Source organism: Herpailurus yagouaroundi, unplaced genomic scaffold, assembly GCF_014898765.1.
Source record: "Herpailurus yagouaroundi ecotype Mexico unplaced genomic scaffold, PumYag 163, whole genome shotgun sequence".
In the NCBI taxonomy this organism is placed as follows: domain Eukaryota; kingdom Metazoa; phylum Chordata; class Mammalia; order Carnivora; family Felidae; genus Herpailurus; species Herpailurus yagouaroundi.
In genome coordinates, this window is record NW_024412404.1 from 14374870 (window position 1) to 14397274 (window position 22405).

The 22405-nt window shown below is 38.3% G+C and overlaps 1 protein-coding gene across 4 annotated transcripts in view; it reads right to left on the minus strand.

Moving 5' to 3' along the window:
- CFAP70 (cilia and flagella associated protein 70) overlaps positions 1–22405 on the minus strand; it is a 113253-nt gene that overhangs the window by 44449 nt on the left and 46399 nt on the right. For all 4 annotated transcript variants that reach the window (XM_040485375.1, XM_040485376.1, XM_040485378.1 and 1 more), the window contains 7 exons: positions 17059–17229; positions 16798–16878; positions 15127–15218; positions 9727–9787; positions 9220–9414; positions 7605–7736; positions 2077–2202 (listed from right to left, as the gene is read on the minus strand). In XM_040485375.1, coding sequence (XP_040341309.1) covers positions 2077–2202; positions 7605–7736; positions 9220–9414; positions 9727–9787; positions 15127–15218; positions 16798–16878; positions 17059–17229 — 858 coding nt within the window. The remainder of the gene's footprint in view (positions 1–2076; positions 2203–7604; positions 7737–9219; positions 9415–9726; positions 9788–15126; positions 15219–16797; positions 16879–17058; positions 17230–22405) is intronic.

Genomic DNA, 22405 nt, shown 5'->3' on the forward strand with positions numbered 1-22405 from the left:
CTGTCAGCTATACTGTTTTCAAGCCCAGCGATTAATTTTATGACTATTATTCTAAATTCACTTTCTGTTATATTATTTAAATCCTTTTTGATCAGCTCATTAGCTGTTGTTATTTCCTGGAGATTCTTCTGAGGGGAATTTTTCCGCTTGGTCATTTTGGATAGTCCCTGGTGTGGTGAGGACCTGCAGGGCACTTCCCCTGTGCTGTGGTGTATAACTGGAGTTGGTGGGCGGAGCCGCAGTCAGACCTGATGTCTGCCCCCAGCCCACCGCTGTGTCCACAGTCAGACTGGTGTGTGCCTTCTCTTCCCCTCTCCTAGGGGCGGGATTCACTGTGGGGTGGGGTGGCCTGTCTGGGCTACTTGCACACTGCCAGGCTTGTGATGCTGGGGATCTGGCATCTTAGCTGGGGTGGGTAGGCAAGGTGCATGGGGGCAGGAGGGGCAGGCTTAGCTTGATTCTCCTTAGGTGATCCACTTCAGGAGGTGCCCTGTGGCAGCAGGAGGGAGTCAGATCCGCTGCCGGAGGTTTGGCTCCGCAGAAGCACAGAGTTGGGTGTTGGCGCGGAGCGAGCAAGTTCCCTGGCAGGAACTGGTTCTCTTTGGGATTTTGGCTGGGGGATGGGCGGGGGAGATGGCGCTGGCGAGCGCCTTTGTTCCCCACCAAACTGAGCTCTGTCGTCAGGGGGCTCAGCGGCTCTCCTTCCCTTTGTCCTCCAGCCTTCCCGCTTTCTGAGCAGAGCTGTTAACTTATGACCTCCCAGACGCTAAGTCGCGCTTGCTGTCGGAACACAGTCCGTCAGGCCCCTCCACTTTTTGCAAGCCAGACTCAGGGGCTCTGCTTGGCCGGCGAGCCGCCCCTCCGCCCCGGCTCCCTCCCGCCAGTCCGTGGAGCGCGCACCGCCTCGCTGCCCTTCCTACCCTCTTCCGTTGGCCTCTCGTCTGCGCTTGGCTCCGGCGACTCCGTTCTGCTAATCCTCTGGCGGTTTTCTGGGTTATTTAGGCAGGTGTAGGTGGAATCTAAGTGATCAGCAGGACGTGCGGTGAGCCCAGCGTCCTCCTACGCCGCCATCTTCTAGTCACCCTTTAAAGAACATTTGGGTTGCTTCTGTTTGAGCAATTATGAATAAAGTTTCTGTAAGCATCCATGTACATAAGATTTTACTTCTTTAAGGTAAATATCCAGGAGTAGGTCATATGGTGAATGTATAAGACACTGCCAAACTATTTTCCAGAATGATGTTATCATTGTGCATTTCCTCTGACAAAGTATGATGGTTCCAGTTGCTTTGTATCCTCATTAACACCTTGTATTGTCAGCATTTTCACTGTAGTTACTCTAATAAGTTGTAGTGGCATCTTATTGTGGTTTTAATTTGCATTCCACAATAGCTAATTATGTTGAATATCATTTCATGTTCTTATTTATCATATTTAGTGAAATATCTGTTCAAATCTCTTGTCCATTTTTATTTAGTTGTTTTCTATTGTTGAATTTTAAGAGTTCTTAATATTCTGGATACAAATAAATCCTTTGTCAGATATATGTCTTGCAGATATTTTCTCCTTTTCTTTCTCTTAATAGTGTCTTTTACAGACCACACATTTTTAATTTTGATGAAGTTCCATTTATCATATTTTTCTTTATGTATCATGCTTTGGTGTCATGTCCAAGAACTCTTTACCTAACTCCAGATCATGAAGACCTTCTCCTTTGTTTTCTTCTAAAATATTTATCGTTTTATGGTTTAGATTCAGATGTGTGGTCCATTTTAAGTTGATTTTTTACAATGTTTGAGGTTTAAGTCAAAGTTCATTTTTTGCATATGGATGACCAGTGATTCTAAAGCCATTTCTTTGAAAAGATTGTCCTTTCTCCATTGAATTTCTTTTACATGTATGTCAAAAATGTAGTGGCCTTATTTGTGTGGACATATTTATAGACTCTATTTTATTGATTTATGTGTCTGTCCTCTCATCAGTCCTGATGGGTTTTAAATAATTAAAAACTACTATTTGTTATACCCATATTACACAAATAATAGTAATAACAACTACTGGAAAGATCTTTAATTACCTCTTCATAATACACTGCTGCCATTTCAAAGTTCTCATTGACTTCTGCTTCAAATGCGAAGAGTCGAAGCTGTTCATTGCTTGTATAAATGGTTGAAAGAGTGTGTTGGACATCATCTGGCATGGTCTGTCAACATCAAGATGTTAGTTAGACAAAACAAAGCAATTACAAGTAGAGAGTCTTATAAGAATAAACTAGATGGGAGACCTCAGTAACGAAATTGAAAATGACATTGGAGTTTCTTATAGTTCAATATAGTAAGAGAGTAAGAGTGAACCAAGAGAGACATATCAAGGATGAAAGAGAAGGTCAGGTATATGAATACCAACAATCTAAGCTCATGGAAGTGAGTAAAAATTAATTAGAACAGAACTCTCCTCCTCAGCACTTAGGGCAGTCAAAATCCTTAAGTAAGCCTCCTTTGACCTCAAACAGCTTCCTTAATTTTCTCTTGTGTATGGGATGAATATTATCATTTTTAGGTGCCATGACATGAAAAAGGTTGGTAAGCACTAGCTAGAATCTTCAAACATCAAAAAAATAGGAGACTAAGGATAAAGCTTTGGAAGTTACCTTTGCACATTCAGTGGGATATATAAATATATCCCCAAAAGGAAACATTTTAGAAATAGCCAGAAAGGTAGGGAAAAACCCAGAAAAATATTATGTCCTATATACCATCCAGGAAAGCAGTTATAGTATAATAAGTAATCTCCAGGATCAGAAGCTACTGCCAAGGAAGACCTCCAATTCTTTAGAATTTAGAAGTAAAAAAATTATCAGTGACATTAATAAGTAGTCTCTGTTCTTTGTTCTTTTTGATTTTGATGATCTTGACCTCCAAATTCCTCCAGCAACATACTACAGTGCCTAAACCAGAAATACTCTACCTCTAATATCCTGTTCCAAGAACCTATGTTATAAGCCTTCAATCTTTTTGTCACTTAATCCCCTTAAAACTACTCTCTGACTTTATTTCCCTCATTTCTAATATACCTGTCTTTTCCCAACTGTGTAATACCGGACCTCATGGCCATCCACTCATACTACTCTTACCAGCAAACTCAGGTCCCAGGCACCTTGTCCTTTGCCTGCACTTGGCCTGAAAATTCCCAAATTAAAACAGTCCTACAGGAGCTGCTGATTGGTCCAGAGGAAGACTGCATACACACAGAAATCTCTGAGCTGCCACAGATTCTTTGGCATTCAGTCTTAGCTAAAGGCCTTTCATACTCAGTAATCTATGTATTTGTCCTTGTTTAGCAACACATTCCATAATACTATGATGCAGTGTCTAAATTTTCTTTCTTCAAGCTTTTCATTCAACCTTTACTCCCTTCATTGTCCAGTAAACACATTACTTCGCAGAGGAAATGGAAATCATCGGGCCAGGGATACCTCAGCTTTTGAACACCATACTGATATAGTTTATTTCTGTATCCACTGTATCTCTTTACTTTCAGTCTGAAGAAGCATCACATCCTTCTCTGTTGCAAGACTAATCTTTCCATCTAACTTCTTGATTCTTTCCCATTTGTATATACCCTGGGTTTGCCATCAATTATTCTCTCTTTCCTTCTATTTTTAATTTCTCCCAGTCTGCTGACTCCTTCTCCCAAACCGATGGACATGCTAAAGGCATTTCTAGCTTAAAATGAAAACCTTGATAATTTCTGGCTACTATTTTCCTACTTCTTCCTTTTATCTTCCAACTTCTTTTTCCAGTTTATTTATTTATTTTCAGAGAGAGAGAGAGAGAGAGAGAGAGTGCACAATCAGGAGAGGGGAAGAAAATAGAAGGAGAGAGAGAGAGAATCTTAAGCAGAGAGAGATCTGACATGGGGCTTGATCTCAGGAACCTTGAGATCATGACCAGAGCTGAAATCAGGAGTCGGACACTCAACCAAGTGAGCCACCCAGGCGTCCCCCAGCTTCCTGAATTTATATTTATCTGTTTCCTAAGCACTCATTTACTCCACAATTCATTATAATTTGAATCCTCTCCATTAGTCCAATGATACTGCTATGTAAAAGTTAATAACCTCCTTATTTTCAGATCCAATGAAAACTTTTCAAATTTTGTTTTTCTTTTTCTCCAGTTTTATTCAGATATAACTGTCGTGCATCACTGTGTAAGTTTAAGGCACATAGCTTAATGGTTTGACTGACATATATTGTAAAATAATTACCATAGTAAGTTTAGTTAGCATCTATCATCTCACATGGACACAATAAAAAGAAAAAAATTTCTTGTGGTAAGAACTCTTAGGATTTACTCTCCTAACAAGTTACAAATATATCAAACAACAGTGTTAGCTATAGTCATCATGCTGTACATCATATCCCTGGTGCTTGTTTATCTTGTAACTTGAAGTTTGTATCTTTTGACCGCCTCGTTCCAATTTCCCCTTCCCATTCCCCAGCTTTTGTTTTTCATAACTCCTAGGAATATTTGACAATGTTGACTACTTTTTCTTCTTAAAATTCTCTTCCCTTAGCTTTTGTGACACCACTGTCTTCTGGTTCTTTTGCTCTTTTAACAATTCACTTATCTCCTTAATTAATTCTTTTATTCATCCATCCCTTAAATGTTGGTATTTCTATAGTGTTCTACCACCAGCTTGCTTCTCTCTCTACTTATGTTTTCCTCAGCAGCTCCATCTATAACCATAGTTTAACTAGCATCTACAAGTATATCTTGTTTTATTGAGCTTCAAAGATATTGCTTTTTTTATTTTTATTTTTTTTTACAAATTGAAGGTTCATGGCAACTCTGTGTCAAGCAGGTCTGTTGGTACCATTTTCCAATAGCATTTGCTTACTTGTCTCTGTGTCACATTTTGGTACTTCTCACAATATTTTAAGCCTTTTTTTTTTTTTTCTCAACGTTTATTTATTTTTGGGACAGAGAGAGACAGAGCATGAACGGGGGAGGGGCAGAGAGAGAGGGAGACACAGAATCGGAAACAGGCTCCAGGCTCTGAGCCATCAGCCCAGAGCCCGATGCGGGGCTTGAACTCGCGGACCGCAAGATCGTGACCCAGCTGAAGTCGGACGCTTAACCGACTGCGCCACCCAGGCGCCCCAATATTTTAAGCCTTTTTATTGTTAATTATATTTGTTACGGTGATCTGTAATCAGTGACTAGGACTCAGTGAAAGCTCAGATGATGGTTAGCATTTTTTAGCAATAAAGTTTTTAGGTTTTGTTTTTGTTTTTGTTTCTGTTTTAGAGAGAGAGTGTGTGTGAGCTGGGGAGAGGGCCAGAAGGAGAGAGAGAATCTTAAGCAGGCTCCACACTCAGTGTGGAGTCTGACACAGGGCTCAATCCCATGACCCTGGGATCATGACCTGAGCAGAAATCAAGAGTTGGACGCTCAACTGACTGAGCCACCCAAATACCCAGCAATAAACTATTTTTTTTTAATTTTTTTTAATGTTTATTTATTTTTGAGAGAGAGTGAGACAGAGTGTGAGCGGGGGAGGGCCAGAGAGAGGGAGACACAAAATCGGAAGCAGGCTCCAGGCTCTGAGCTGTCAGCACGGAGCCCGACGTGGGGCTCGAACTCATGGACTGCGAGATCATGACCTGGGCTGAAGTTGGACGCCCAACTGACTGAGCCACCCAGGCGCCCCTAAACTATTTTTTAATTAAGGTATGTACATTGTTTTTCTAGACATAATGCCATTATTGCACATGTAATAGAGTATAGTATAGTGTAAATATAACTTGTATATGCACTAAGAAACCACAATATTAATTTGACTCACTTTATTTTGATATTTGCTTTATTACGGTGGTCTAGAATCAAATCTTCAGTATGTCCAAGGTACGCCTATATGCACTTATGGCTCCCCAAATCTCATCTCCAGCTCAGATCTCACTCTTGAGAAAAATCCCACAAGAGCTAATATTCAAAAGTAATTTCAATATCACCTACCTCCCACTAAATCTGCTTGTGTTGTATTTATTGTCCCACTTACTGGTACTACCTGCTACCCAGTCATTGAGGCTTAAACTTAATCTTTGCCCCCTTTTCCTACTTACTGTGTAATAACCAGTTAACATCACCAGTTTCACTGCATCTAACCCAACTGACACACTGTTATCAGTGTTTTTCATAAAATGTAGATTTGATCATACTATTCCCCAGTGTAAAATAATTACATTTATTGCTTCCAAAATGCTAATAATAGAAAAGGCAAAACTTCTTTCTGTGGCATACAAGGTCTCCATCCATATTCCCAACTCCCCTACTAGGAACTTATTGATCCCTGGCTTCACCTCCTGCTTCTCTGTTCCTTAACCAGTTTAGCATCCGTTCCCGAACTATATGCAGTTTCTGTGTATTCCATATGCTTCCAAGTTTCCAAGCTTTTGTGATGTTACCTATGACTCAAATACTCTGAATCCTCCACCTTGAGAATTTTTTAGCCTTCAAGCTCAATCCACAGCTCTTCTGTGAATCCTTTACTGACAGGTCTCAGGGCAAAGTTGATTACTTTTTATTTAGGTATCTCCTAACCTGCTTTACCATGGACACACCCCTTCACAGCATTGACCTCACCCTGCTACACTTATTTGTATTTTATGTCTCTCTGTCTACTAGACAGGGATTCCTTGGAGGCATAAGGCAACAGTAATTACCACCTAATGTTCAATTTTCAAAGCAATTCATCCAAGTCATCTGTGCCCAAGGCAGGATTGTTCTCTTAATGCTAGCTAGAATACTGGACATTCCTCACCTTCCTCTTCCAGAAAGGCTAGACAAGTTGAAAGAAAAAATGATAGTGACAGAGAAGAAAATCAAGTGAAGGAAAGAACAAATAGAATAGAGGGTTTGAGGAAGCATAGCTGCTTAGCGACTACCAATAGGACAAAAAGACTTTGGTTTTTGTCATAGTTTTCAAATAAACCACAACTGTATACATTTAAAAAATGAGCAAATGAAGGCAATATGCAAGCTGTGCAAATACAGATATAAACAGATAAATGGGAGGAGGGGGGCACCTGGGTGGCTCAGTCAGTTAAACGGTCAACTCTTGATTTTGGTTCAGGTCATGATTGCACGGTTGTGGGATCAAGTCCTGTGTTGGACTCCCCGCTGAGCGTGGAGCCTGCTTGGAATTCTCTCTCTCCCTCTCTCTGCCCATCCTCCCCACAAAATAAATAGATAAACTTAAAAAAAAAAAAACAGACAAATGGGAGAAAAACAGGCTACCCGTCCAATGAAAAGGCATGTTTGAAGCATCATTGTCATATAGGTCCAATATCTGAAATCTCATAATGTTTCTTGGTTTTGATTGCCAATATCAGAGAACAAACTGAGAATTACACACATTCACAGAATAAATAAAATGATGATTTTTGTTTTACAATTTGCATTAGCCGATTTTATTTATTGTTTTAATCGATCACATTTCTGTTTGCTGAATTAAGGAAGAAAGGAATCAAGGAAGGAGGGAATCATTCAGAGACTTTGAGGCCTTAAAGAGAAAAGGAAGGGCTCTCAGTTATTGATCACCTACCTGGTTTAAGGCCACATGCATCTGATCCACCAAGAACACATAGAGCTCACTAATAAATGTCTGCAGTTCCTCCTGGCTTTCAAATGATGTTGTCTTCAAATACTTCTCTCTCACAATCTTTACTACAGCATGCTGTAAGAGGTATAGATCACCCATTTGATAACAGAGTCCAGTACCATGCTGACAACACAGGCCTCCCTTGAGCATCTGGTCTAAGGCTCATCAGAACTTCAGAAGATGATTGGTTTCTCCCTTGGTGACTGATAAGAGTGTCAGCTCTGATTTTCCTCTGATTTTTTACATACTCTGCATGACTTCTTTTCTTAACGTCATCACTAATATAGTCAATGCAGAACTCATATCATGCGAAGAGAGTTATAAAGCTAAAGAAGACCTCAGCATTAGGTTTATGTATTACATCTCTCATCATGGCCACATGATACAAGAGAAAAAGGCCTGATTTGACAGTCTAGAGAATGGAATTCTGGTTCTAATCCTGCCACTGTACAACCTCAAAAATTACAGTTAGTACCTCATTTTCCTCATTTGTTATATGGATGTGTGTTTCTGGTATTATTATCTTACTTCAGAAGATGATTGAGAAGCCAAAGAAAGATAACAGGTAGGTGGTGAAGCTTAAAATGCTGTACAAATAACATATTGCTATAGCCATGACAGCTTTTATTCCCCTTAAGTTAATGTTATTGTCAGGTTTTGTACTAAGCAGTTTCCATGCATTATATTATTTAATTCTCATAATGAACCCATGTGATAATATTAGTATTATCCCTTATTGTTAGGCAAAGAAATTGAAGCTCAAAGAGATAAAGTCACCATCCAGCTAGTAATGGCAGAACCAGGAATTAAACTAAGTTGTAATCATGCCATCTACTGAGAAGAGTGTTTTGCCTCCATCAGCATCAGTGTTTTTCACTTTATTACTTCCATGTGCTTTCTTTTTATCTGTTTAGTACAGGACAGGACACACAGTAAATGTGCTCAGAGAGGCAATCCAGTGTAGCAGTTAAGAATATGAGTTCTGGAGCAAGATTGCCTAAATTTAAGCCCCATCTTTAACCTTTACTATCTCTGTGATCTTAAGGAAATTACTTAACCAGTTAATATTGCATTTCTCCATCCGTAAAATGAGGAATATCTACCTCATAGGGTTGTTGTGAGGATTAAATTAGTAAAATTTGAAGCATTTAAAAATTTGTCTGGTGTAAGCAAACACTCAATAAATGTTAGCCATTATTATTTGGGAAATTATTATTAAGTAAATATTTCTCAAATCTTAGTGATTGTGTGGACGATGGAAAGGTTGGCAATGGGAGACAGAGTAGTCATGGAATCAGTAACATGTACAGAGTTTCATCCCTGCAACATGAAACCTGTCTCAAAACTTGCCCCCCTCAAGTAAAGACTTAGTTTCTTAAAAGCTCACACTTGGAATGGATACTGAACCATTCCAAGGCTTTGCACAAGTAGAGTTTGTGGCATTCTATCATAAGGCACATTGCTAGCAAGAATGTGGAAGCATAGCTGGACAACTATAATTAAGAATGTAGAGAAGATGCTTCACAAAAATCCATGGAATAATTAAATGAATATTTACCTTGAGTTGTTCTTTGAAAGCAAAGTATTTTCCAGAGCAGTTAAGTTCATAGTTGAGCTGGCACTTCTGTTCCTCTAGGGTTTCACTATCCATATCACTCCCTAGTTTGGCCACCTGTTTTCCAAACATCCTGTGATACTCATCCAGAATGGCTCTAGAAATATTTTTGATCTGCATGTGGTAGTCACTCACCGCCTAGGAAAATACAAAATGTTTGGAAAGAGGCCTCAGATCAAGATGTGTAATGGAAGTCTGAAAGTGGATTGGGTTTTACATTCAATACTGCTTTAGGTACAAATTGCCCTTTTCAGCTCAGAGACCAGCCAAAGACTAAACACTATACACTATTCACTGTCTGCCACTGGTCACAAACAAAACCAGGAGGGGAAATATATGCAGCTACAATTTCTCACCCCTTCTGGAAAACATACTGAAGAGTCCATGCCTTATTTTCCAATGGGTATACTCAACATGTTATTATAGTTTCACCTTAGCTTTGGCACTTGCCTTTTGAGCTCCTCCTGTCCGACGGGTAAGAGGCGGCCTTGGCGGAATCATATCCTTGACCCTGTACCAGGAAAAAAAAAAAACAACAAAAAATAAACAATGATCCGCAGATTTATGTTCTCTTATTCATACCTCCAAAGAGCCTATACAAGGGAGATCTAAGGTCTGTTCCCACATCACACTTGAGCACTGTGCATTTCTCTCATATAAAAGCCTAGATGTGAACCATAGAACAATATATGGCTGTGAACTAGATAGGGAAGAAGCCAGGAAGCAGCTACTCAGAAACTAACTAAGTTGTACTTTTTTTGGCTAATTTGAGCCCTGGCTTTACTCTCACACATTTTTTTAAACTGCTATTGCATTCAAGAGACTGTTTGACTCAGGAGTTGGAAAGATATGGGTGTTATGATTTTAGGTGCACTCAGAAGAGTCTCTGATAGCATGAAGTTTTGGAAATCCAAATGGTACAAGGCAAGTGAAAGCTTTTCTTTCCTGTCCATCGAGGATAAAAAGTGTACTCTTGGTCATAATTTATGACTGCATTCAATTACAATAATGATACCAGACTTTGTGGTGAGTAAGAAAGTATATTTTGTCACTGTCAACCTACTTATGCTAAACTTTCTACCTTCCATTTTCAGGAGACCCTACAAAAACTAGAGGAAATTAAGTTCTAGTTCTTCCTCCTTGTAGCTTCAGATTCCTGCTGAAGTATATAGTACTGCCTTAAAGTTTATAATCAAATTCACAAATTCAATTTTTCTTTAATAGGTCATATGTAATTGTATATCTCTGCTCTTGATTTCTAATTTTAATTTTATTTAATAGGTAATACAGTCATGATTCAGAACTTAAGAGGCATGAAACAACATATACTAAATTGTCTCCTTGTTATTAGACTTGTTGACAACCTTGTCTTCCAGCCATCCAATTTCCTCTCCAGAGACAACGTTATCTATTCACTCATTCAAAATATATACTGACTGCCTATTATCCATCAGTCACTTTTCTAGATGCTGGGGATAGAGCATAAAACAAAGTAGATAAAAATTCTTGCCCTCATGGAGCTTGAATTCTAGCAGGGAAAGAAAGACAATAATTAAGATAAATATGTTAGTGATATGTGCTGTGAAGAAAAATAATGCAGGAAGGCAAATAGACTATGTTGGGAGCTAGGGTGGTGAAGTAGGGAAGCACATTTCATCAAGTCACTTTACTGAGATGCTAACATTTGAGGAAAGACCTCAGGGAAGTGAGGAAGCAAGTTGTGTAGATATCTGGGATAAGAAAAGTATAGGCAAAGAGAACAGAAAGTGTAAAGGCTTTGCTGCAACAATGTGCTTGGCATGTGTGAGGAATAGCAGGAAGCAAGTATGGCTGGACTGAAAAAGTGAGAGCAAAGTACATACAGAATATGTAAGGAGTTGTAGGCCATTGTAAGGACTTTGACTTTTACTCAGAGTGTGCCAGGGAGTCACTGGTGGTTTCTGAGCAGAGGAGTTACATCAGTTGACCTCCATTTTAACACAATCATTATCAAATGTTGTATTAAGAATTGTCCAAATGTCCATCGACTAAAGAATGGGAAAAAAATGTGGTACATCCATACAGTGAAATCTAATTTAATAACAAAGAAATGAAGTACTGATACATGTTACAGTATGGATGAACCTTGACAGCATTACGTTAAACATGAAAGTTGCACACATCCTAGGATAGGATACATGCTCAGAAAAGACCAGAGAAGACCCCAAGCTTCCACCACTGACTGACCTACAGTCCCAGTGCAAGCAGGAAGTGAAGGTTGAGGCAGAAATGTAAACAGCCTTGTTAAGTGTTAAAAGAATGCTCCAGTATGGAATCATTTGCAGACAAAAGAAATATTTTTTGTTTTATTTTTATTTGTTTGATTATCTTAAGATCTTGGCATTTAAGGAAATCTCAATCAAAACATTGGCTGAAAAAAACAAACAAACAAAATAAACCAACCCACATTGGCTAAACACAATCTACCACTTCAACAATTAAGAACAGCAAACCCTGGGGAAGGGGAAAATCAGATTTCCAAAGTTTGTATAATATCCAAATGTCCAGTTTTCAACAACAAAAAATCACAAAATGTACAAAAAACATAAAAGTGTGCCTCTTTCAAAGGAAAAAAATAAATCTATAGAAACTGTTCCTGAAGAAGTCCACACTCAGACTTGCTACAAAAAGATGTGAAATAAAGCAATTTACTCAGGCTCAAGAGCTAAAGGAAACCACAAACAAGGAAAGAGAAATCAGGAAAATGATGTATAAACAGAAAGAAAATAGAATATCAGTAAAGAGACAGAAATTTTTAAAAGAACCAAACAGAAAGTCTGTAGTTGAAAAGTACAATAACAGAAAGGATAAATTTACTAGAAGGTTCAACAGATTTGGTCAGGCAGAAGAAAGAATGAGCAAATTTGAAGAGAGGATAATTGGAATTACACAATCTGAGGAACAGAAAGAAAAACAAATAAAAAAAAGTAAAGAGAGCCTAAAATCTGTGGTACACCATCAACATACACAATGTGTGTGACCAACATATACCCTATGAGAATCCCAGAAGGAGAAGAGAAAGGGGCAGAAAGAATTATGAAGAAATAATGGCCCCAAACTCCCAAAATATGGAGAAAGACATGAATCTATATATCCAAGAAGCATAACAACTTCCAAGCAGAATAATCTTGAAGAGATCTACATTAAGATAAATTGTAGTCAAACTGTCAGAAGCCAGAGACAAGAGAAAAACTCAAAAAGCAATGAGAGGAGTGACTTGTCACAAAAGATAAACAGATAATTTCAATAATGTCAAAAAGAATAACACAAGCCATGGAGGCCAGAGGTACTAGAGTAACATATTTAAAGTTTTGAAAGAAAAAAGAATGCCTGCCAAAAATTCTATATACAGCAAATTATCCTTCAAGAATGAAGAAGAAATTGGGGCGCCTGGGTGGCGCAGTCAGTTAAGCATCCGACTTCAGCCAGGTCACGATCTCGCGGTCCGTGAGTTCCAGCCCCGCGTCGGGCTCTGGGCTGATGGCTCAGAGCCTGGAGCCTGTTTCCGATTCTGTGTCTCCCTCTCTCTCTGCCCCTCCCCCGTTCATGCTCTGTCTCTCTCTGTCCCAAAAATAAACATTCAATAAACATTGAAAAAAAAATTAAAAAAAAAAAAAAAAAGAATGAAGAAGAAATTAACAAAATAAACAAAAACTAAGAGTCTATCTTAAATACAGAGAACAAACTGAGGGTGGATGGAGGGGTGGGGAGAGGGGAAAATAGGTGATGGGCATTGAGGAGGGCACTTGTTGGGATGAGCACTGGGTGTTGTATGTAAGCCAATTTGACAATAAATTATATTTAAAAAAACTAAAAGTCTATTAGTAAGACCTAATTTATAAGAAATGCTAAAGGGAGGGGTGCCTCAGTGGCTCAGTCAGTTGAGCATTCGACTTCGGCTCAGGTCATGATCTCAAAGCATGAGTTCAAGCCCTGCATCAGGCTCAGTGCTATCAGCATGGGGCCCACTTCAGTTCCTCTGTCCCCCCCTCTCTCTTTCTCAAAAATAAATACACTTAAAAAAAAAAAAAGAATGCTACAGAGAGCCCTTCAGGCTGAAATGAAAGAACAACTAGTCAGTAACTGTAAGGTAACTGAAGAATAAGGAACACTGGTAAAGGTAAACATGAAAGCCAGTATTATTGTACTTCTGGTTTTAAACTCCTTTTTACTTGTTTGGGGAGCCTGGGTGGTTCAGGTCATGATCGCATGGTTCGTGGGTTCGAGCCCCACATCGGGCTCTGTACTGACAGCTTGGAGCCTGGAACCTGCTTCAGATTCTGTGTCTCCTTCTTTCTGTATCCCTCTCCTGCTTACCCTCTGTTTCTCTCTCTCAAAAATAAACAAACAGTAAAAAAAATTTTTTAAATAAAAATAACCCCCTCTTTACTTGTTTGTAGAAGGCAAATGCACAAATTGTAATTAGAAATATTTGCTAATAGGCACACAATGTATAAAAATATAATCTGTGACAATAATAATATAAAAAGGGAAAGATGGAGATATAGAGAGGCAGGGTGAATAGTATTGAAACTTAGTTGGTATTATTCCAATTAGATTGTTAAAGGTTTAAGATGGTCATTATAGGGGCACCTAGGTGTCTTAGTCAACTAAGCATCCAACTCTGGGTTTCTCCTCAAGTCATGATGTCATGAGTTCAAGCCCTACATAGGTCTCTGCACTGTTAGTGCTTGGGATTCTCTCTCTCCTCTCTCACTGCCCCTACACTGCTCTTTCTCTCAAATAAATAAACAAACTTAAAAAAAAAGATGGTCATTATTATTTCCAAGGTAACCACTAAGAAAAAAGAATGAAGATTCAAATTACTAAAATCAGAAATAAATATGGGGACAGTACTCCCCATTTTTATAGAGGTAAAAAGAATTATAAGAGAATACCATGAACAGTTGTACATCAACAAACTGGATAACCTAGATGAAATGGACAACTTCCTAGAAACACAATCAAAGCACTATGGTACAATATTAAAAAAGTTTTTTAAAAATTGCACTTATTTATATGTGACATGGGTGTATATGTGTGTATTTTAGGAACTTTAACTCCAGAAGGATAAATACCAATTTTTTAAAAATGGTTATCACTGGGGCACCTGGATGGCTCAATTGGTTAAGCATCTGACTCTCGATTTGGGCTCAGGTCATGATCTCATGGCTTGTGGGATCAAGCCCTGCATCAGGCTTTGAGCTGACAATGCAGAGCCTGCTTGGGATTCTCTCTCTCTCTCTCTCTCTCTCTCTCTCTCTCTCTATCTCAAAATAAATAAATAAACATTTTAAAAAGATTCTTAAGTGGTTATCACTGGGTGAGTAGAAATCTGAGTATTTTTATATGCTTGCTGATCTCAATTTTCTCAAGATCTTGACTTTTTTTTTAAGTTGATGTATTTATTTTTGAGAGAGACTTGGGGAGGGGCAGAGAAAGAGGGGGAGAGAGAATCCCAAGCAGGCTCCACACTGTCAGCACAGAGCCTTATTTGGGGCTTGAACTCATGAACCATGAGATCATGACCTAAGCCAAAATTAAGAATCGGACGCTTAACCAACTGAACCACCCAGGCATCCCTTGATTTTTCTTTTTTTTTTTTTTTTTATGCTGAGCATATACTGCTTTTGTAATAAGAAGACAACTATAACAAAAGAAACTTAATCTGGGCTAAAAAACCAGAAAACTGTCTGCTGCTTAGTCTAGGGAAATTATATTTACGGAGACAATCTGAATTCCTTTTATTTATATCTAAAATGTTTTTGCAAAAAATATATATATATAAATATAAGAACCATTGCTACACACCTTCTGGCTAGCTCCTCTGGCATTCGCTTTGGAACCAAGGCTTTGTCCAGCTGAATCTCCAACACAATGTATGTGCCTGCTTCTACATATTGCTGTAAAGATATTTTTCTCTCATTTATTCTTTCCATTAAGAACAGATATTTATGAACAAATTTTAGTAACATAGGATAACATATACAATATAAGAAAATTGCATATACAACTATACATATATAGTGTGATCTTGACTGTCAAAATATTCTTTATATAGAAAAATAACTGGAAAGAAAAATAGTTACAGTGGTTATCTCTTGCATAAAAGGATTTTCAATTTTATTATTGGAAACTTCTACCTCAGCTGAAGCACTGTTTAACTTGTTCAATACTTTTCTTGTAACTGTTTTAAGTGAATGCTATTCTTTCTGCCACCAAATCTTCCAAGTCCAAGCATTTCCAATCAGAAATATTCTGACATTCCCATTCACAGAATCCACATCACCATCTACCAGCTGCAGTTTGATGGACATTTCTATCCAAATTTTTTTCCAGCACCCTAAATACAGCATGTCCAAAATTTATCATTTCCCTTATATTGATCTCTCTTTGACTTATGATTTTGTAATCCTTCTCGAAAGTGAGGCTTGAAACCTGCGTTATCTTTAGCTTTTCTTCCTCAGCACCCTTAAAGCTCCCCAATTCCAAATCTTGCCTCTTCAAGTTTCTGATTTTCCTTACTACAATCTCTTCCCTAAATCAAACTATCATCACACACTCACCTGTACAATTAGAAAAACCTATAAACCAATATTTGAAGCCCCTACCCCAACTTCATTTTCTCTGTTTTCACTTCCTTGCAAGAGTTCTACCCTGAAATACATAGGAGGTCTTATTTCTACATGACTTAAAAATCATTAATAGGAGTCTCCAAGATGAAGCTCAAGAGTTCCTTATCAGCTACATAATGAAGTCCAAACTTGTTAGCAAATCTTTCAGTCTTTCTGCAACTCAACACAGCCTCTCTCTCCTTTCTCACCTCCGTCTAGAAATTCTCGTTTCTTTTCATCTCTATTCCATACACTAAATTAACTGATACACTCTAAATTCTGCTACCTTCTTTGTGTCCTGACTTGGGCTGTTCCTTTGCCCTGAAATGCCTACCCTCTCATCTTCATCCGGCAAACTATTCTCTTCATCTTTCACTACTTAGCTCAAATGCCAGCTCTTCCATGAAGCCTTCTGAGACTGCTTTATCCTAGGAGCGATTCATCTGTATTATGTGAGCCCAAACAGCACTTTTATTTGTACCTCTATTATAATATTCATCAAAATTCTGTGTTATGGTTAGTTATGTACCAATCTGTTTCACCCACCAGACTGTTGAGTGTCTTGAGGGCAGATGAGTAAGTGCTACAGATGATGCATCTCTGCATGATTTCTAATATATAATACAGTAGAATTACTAAAACACATAATTTTTTAATGTTAGAAAGGACCTAAGGTTAATTTGGTACTACCTGCTCATTTTAGAGAGTCTCAACAAGACAAAGAAATTTACCCAAAGTTATAAACTAGTCATGGCAAATATGGGATGGTAATTGAGATAATGAGAATTTTTCACAATACCATACTATCTTGCTCAGTAAAAAACTGATGAATTTAAACTTAATTTTCCAACTCTTTATGCATAGTTACCTGTCCTTCTGGATTGTGGCTTAGAGAGGGTTCAAATTCCAAAGGAGTATCTGAGCTCTGAGATTTTATACTAGGTGCTTGCTGAAAGAAAATGAACATGCCTCAAAAACTGAATTCTTACATGGTCTTCCCAATGGCAGGAACAATGATCATTAAGTTGCAACAAAAGGCAAACTAAATTGATGCAATTCACCCAATAATCAGTACAAGCCTGTGAAATGTAACAAAACTAGCAAAATCGTCACCTTCTCAACAACCTACCATATCCCCAGGCCTAGGCCTTCCTTCTATATCCTTTTCTTTGACTGCTTTATCTTCTTTCAGGTTCTTTGAAACAACTAGTTTAGACAATGGAGAATTAATTCCTCCTATTTTATTATTCTGAATCAAATGATGGCCAGTATCCCGGAACAAGCTAAATAAACATTTGGTCTGAAAAGAAACAAACAAACAAAAAAAATGCAGTGAATCACAGGTGAATGAGACAAATTTGAAAGAAACTCACATTATTCTTTAAAAACATTTAGTTTTCTAGATAATTTCAACATTGTAGAATCAGAGGGAAATAGGGAAAAGAAAAACTTCACTGAATCGCCATACTTGTTGAACAGGTAAAACCCTCATAGAAAATTAGCTATCTATCCTATCATTTAAATTATTACAATGAGATTGTTCAACATCGCTTGGTTTTGGTGTTTCGTAACTCTTGTTCCTAGAAAACTTTTAATTTTTGATACATAATTTCAGATTAACTTTAAATGGTAGATATGGGAAATAGGTTCAAGAATTCCTCACATTTACACAAATGGGTTAAAAAGGGTTAGGGCCCAGAGCTGCTGCAGGGCAAAAGCCCCCAAGGTTAGCTAGCTAGACTAGCTAACTAGTAACTTGTTATCTTTAAAATTGCATGCTCCATCAATCTGAAACTTTAAAGAAGACAGCTAATCCGTTGTATCACCTACAGGAAACTACTTATCATCTGGCACCAATATATTACTGTGCTTTGACCACAACTTTAAATGCTACTTTCCTCCCAGACCCTTTGCTTCTTACACATATGAGTTAATGATTCCTGTTTCCGTCTGCACACTCACCACGTATGTAAAATCTTGAGAACTCAATAAATATGGAGACGAAATCCCTGTTCAGGGCTCTTGTCTCCTCCCAGACATTAGCCTCTCTCATTTTCATTTCTGTGTCAGTGTCTGCTCTCTTGCCGGACAAGAGAGAATTTAGGATTCCTGATCTGTAACAGGTAGAATTTATTTCTGCATAAGAAATATCTAATTACTACTTGCCTATCAACTATAATTGGAAAAATAGGGCAAGTTTAAAATTCAACCTAAAAATTTTGTATGGGAAAATCAAACTATAGATAAATGAAGAATCGTAACATTTTTTAATAATTTTTTTATGTTTATTTATTTTTGAGAGAGAGAGAGAGAGAGAGGGAGACAGAGCGTGAGCAGGGCAGGGGCAGAGAGAGACAGTGGGACACACAGATTTTGAAGCAGGCTCTAGGCTCTGAGTTGTCAGCACAGAGCCCCACGCGGAGCTCAAACTCACGTACCATGAGATCATGACCTGAGCTGAAGTCAGATGCTTAACCAACTGAGCCACCCAGGTCCCCCAGAATCATAACATTTTTTAAACTAAACAACATGGTTGAAGTCTAAATAGAATTTATGCTGAGTGAAAGAAGCCAGACTAAAAAACAAAGAGGGGAAGACTGGTCAGAGGTATGAGAGGATAAGAACAGACACAAGAAAGTTTGGGGGGGGGGGGCCGGAAATGGATATTTGCCTTATCTTGATTGTGGTGATAGTTTCACTGATGTGCTATAAATATTCATATACATGTCTTTGTGTAAATGCAGGTTTTCAGTTCTCTTAGGTAGATTCTTAAAAATGATTTTGTTGAGGGGAGCACTTGGGTGGCTCAGTCTGTTGAGTGTACAACTTCAGCTTAGGTGCTGATCTCATGGTTCATTAGTTCAAGCCCCGCACTGGGCTTGCTGCTGTCAGCACAGAGCCCACTTCAGATCCCCTGTTCCCCTCTCTCTCTGTCCCTCCCTCGCTTGTGAGAACCTCTCTCTCTCTCTCTCTCTCAAAAATAAGTAAACATTTTAAACAATGATTTTGTGGGTTGTACGCTAAGTTAATGCTTAATATAGATTTTCTATGTAGTTTTTCTACCAAGTATTAAGATTGAAATATTGAAATTTCTAAATGTCAGATTATCTCTTTTTCAATTCTGTTAGTTTTTGCTTTAAGTATTATGAGTTTCTATTGTTAGGTGTGTATACATTTATAATTTATATATTTATTTTACACAATACTTTGAAATTCTTTCTGATTAATTGACCCTTTAATCATTATGACATGCCACTCTATGTTGTTAGTAATACTTCCTGTCTTGAAGTCTATTTTGTCTGATATAAATATAGCCACTCCGCTCTGTTATGTTTTCTATTTGCATAGCATATTTTATCCAACCATTTGCTACAATCTCCATGTATCTGAATCTAAGTGTGTCTGTTTTTAAATAGCATATTATTGAATCTTGATTAAAAAAAATTTTTTTTAATTCATTCATCAGTCATTTTTGAGAGAGAGAGAGAGACAGAGTGTGAGTGGGGGAGGTGCAGAGAGAGAGGGAGACACAGAATCCAAAGCAGGCTCCAGCCTCCAAGCTGTCAGCACACAGCCCGATGTGGGGCTCAAACCCATGAACCACAAGATCATGACATGAGCCAAAGTTGGATGCTCAACCAACTGAGCCACCCAGGCCCCCTGAATCTTGATTTTTTTTTAAATGTGGTCTTATAATCTCAGTCCTTTCATTGGGGTATTTAACACTACTTACATATAAAGTTATCACTGAAATATTTACATTTATGTTTGCCATTTTACTATTTGTTTTCTATATATCTTCTGTCTTTTTTGTTCCTCTGTTCCTCCTTTAAATGCCTTCTATTATGTTAAATATGTATATGTACACACACACACACACACACACACACACACACACACACACACAATTTTCTTGGCCATCCTAACTAATCACAATGTATATCACACTGATATTAACTTAATTCAGGTATAATGTAGAAATTTTAGCACACTGTAGTTCCATTCTATCCTCCCTCCTTTATGTTACTATTATCATACAAATTAAATCTATACATGTTCTGTGGCCCCAGCGGTGGGCTGGGGGCAGACATCAGGTCTGACTGCGGCTCCGCCCACCAACTCCAGTTATACACCACAGCACAGGGAAGTGCCCTGCATGTCCTCACCACGCCAGGGACTATCCAAAATGACCAAGCGGAAGAATTCCCCTCAGAAGAATCTCCAGGAAATAACAACAGCTAATGAGCTGATCAAAAAGGATTTAAATAATATAACAGAAAGTGAATTTAGAATAATAGTCATAAAATTAATCGCTGGGCTTGAAAACAGTATAGCTGACAGCAGAGAATCTCTTGCTACAGAGATCAAGGGACTAAGGAACAGTCGCGAGGAGCTGAAAAACGCTTTAAACGAAATGCATAACAAAATGGAAACCACCACGGCTCGGATTGAAGAGGCAGAGGAGAGAATAGGTGAACGAGAAGATAAAGTTATGGAAAAAGAGGAAGCTGAGAAAAAGAGAGATAAAAAAAATCCAGGAGTATGAGGGGAAAATTAGAGAACTAAGTGATACACTAAAAAGAAATAATATACGCATAATTGGTATCCCAGAGGAGGAAGAGAGAAGGAAAGGTGCTGAAGGGGTACTTGAAGAAATAATAGCTGAGAACTTCCCTGAAGTGGGGAAGGAAAAAGGCATTGAAATCCAAGAGGCACAGAGAACTCCCTTCAGACGTAACTTGAATCGATCTTCTGCACGACATATCATAGTGAAACTGGCAAAATACAAGGATAAAGAGAAAATTCTGAAGCAGCAAGGGGTAAACGTGCCCTCACATATAAAGGGAGACCTATAAGACTCGTGACTGATCTCTCTTTTGAAACTTGGCAGGCCAGAAAGAGTTGGCACGAGGTTTTCAGTGTGCTAGACAGAAAAAATATGCAGCCGAGAATCCTTTATCCAGCAAGTCTGTCATTTAGAATAGAAGGAGAGATAAAGGTCTTCCCAAACAAACAAAAACTGAAGGAATTTGTCACCACTAAACCAGCCCTACAAGAGATCCTAAGGGGGACCCTGTGAGACAAAGTACCAGAGACATCGCTACAAGCATAAAACATACAGACATCACAATGACTCTAAACCCATATCTTTCTATAATAACACTGAATGTAAATGGATTAAATGCGCCAACCAAAAGACATAGGGTATCAGAATGGATAAAAAAACAAGACCCATCTATTTGCTGTCTACAAGAGACTCATTTTAGACCTGAGGACACCTTTAGATTGAGAGTGAGGGGATGGAGAACTATTTATCATGCTACTGGAAGCCAAAAGAAAGCTGGAGTAGCCATACTTATATCAGACAAACTAGACTTTAAATTAAAGGCTGTAACAAGAGATGAAGAAGGACATTATATAATAGTGACAGGGTCTATCCATCAGGAAGAGCTAACAATTATAAATGTCTATGCGCTGAATACCGGAGCACCCAAATATATAAAACAATTACTCATAAACATAAGCAACCTTATTGATAAGAATGTGGTCATTGCAGGGGACTTTAACACCCCACTTACAGAAATGGATAGATCATCTAGACACACGGTCAATAAAGAAACAAGGGCCCTGAATGAGACATTGGATCAGATGGACTTGACAGATATATTTAGAACTCTGCATCCCAAAGCAACAGAATATACTTTCTTCTCAAGTGCACATGGAACATTCTCCAAGATAGATCATATACTGGGTCACAAAACAGCCCTTCATAAGTTTACAAGAATTGAAATCATACCATGCATACTTTCAGACCACAATGCTATGAAGCCTGAAATCAACCACAGAAAAAAGTCTGGAAAACCTCCAAAAGCATGGAGGTTAAAGAACACCCTACTAACGAATGAGTGGGTCAACCAGGCAATTAGAGAAGAAATTAAAAAATATATGGAAACAAACGAAAATGAAAATACAACAATCCAAACGCTTTGGGACGCAGCGAAGGCAGTCCTGAGAGGAAAATACATTGCAATCCAGGCCTATCTCAAGAAACAAGAAAAATCCCAAATACAAAATCTAACAGCACACCTAAAGAAAATAGAAGCAGAACAGCAAAGGCAGCCTAAACCCAGCAGAAGAAGAGAAATAATAAAGATCAGAGCAGAAATAAACAATATAGAATCTAAAAAAACTGTAGAGCAGATCAACGAAACCAAGAGTTGGTTTTTTGAAAAAATAAACAAAATTGACAAACCTCTAGCCAGGCTTCTCAAAAAGAAACGGGAGATGACCCAAATAGATAAAATCATGAATGAAAATGGAATGATTACAACCAATCCCTCAGAGATACAAACAATTATCAGGGAATACTATGAAAAATTATATGCCAACAAATTGGACAACCTGGAAGAAATGGACACATTCCTGAACACCCACACTCTTCCAAAACTCAATCAGGAGGAAATAGAAAGCTTGAA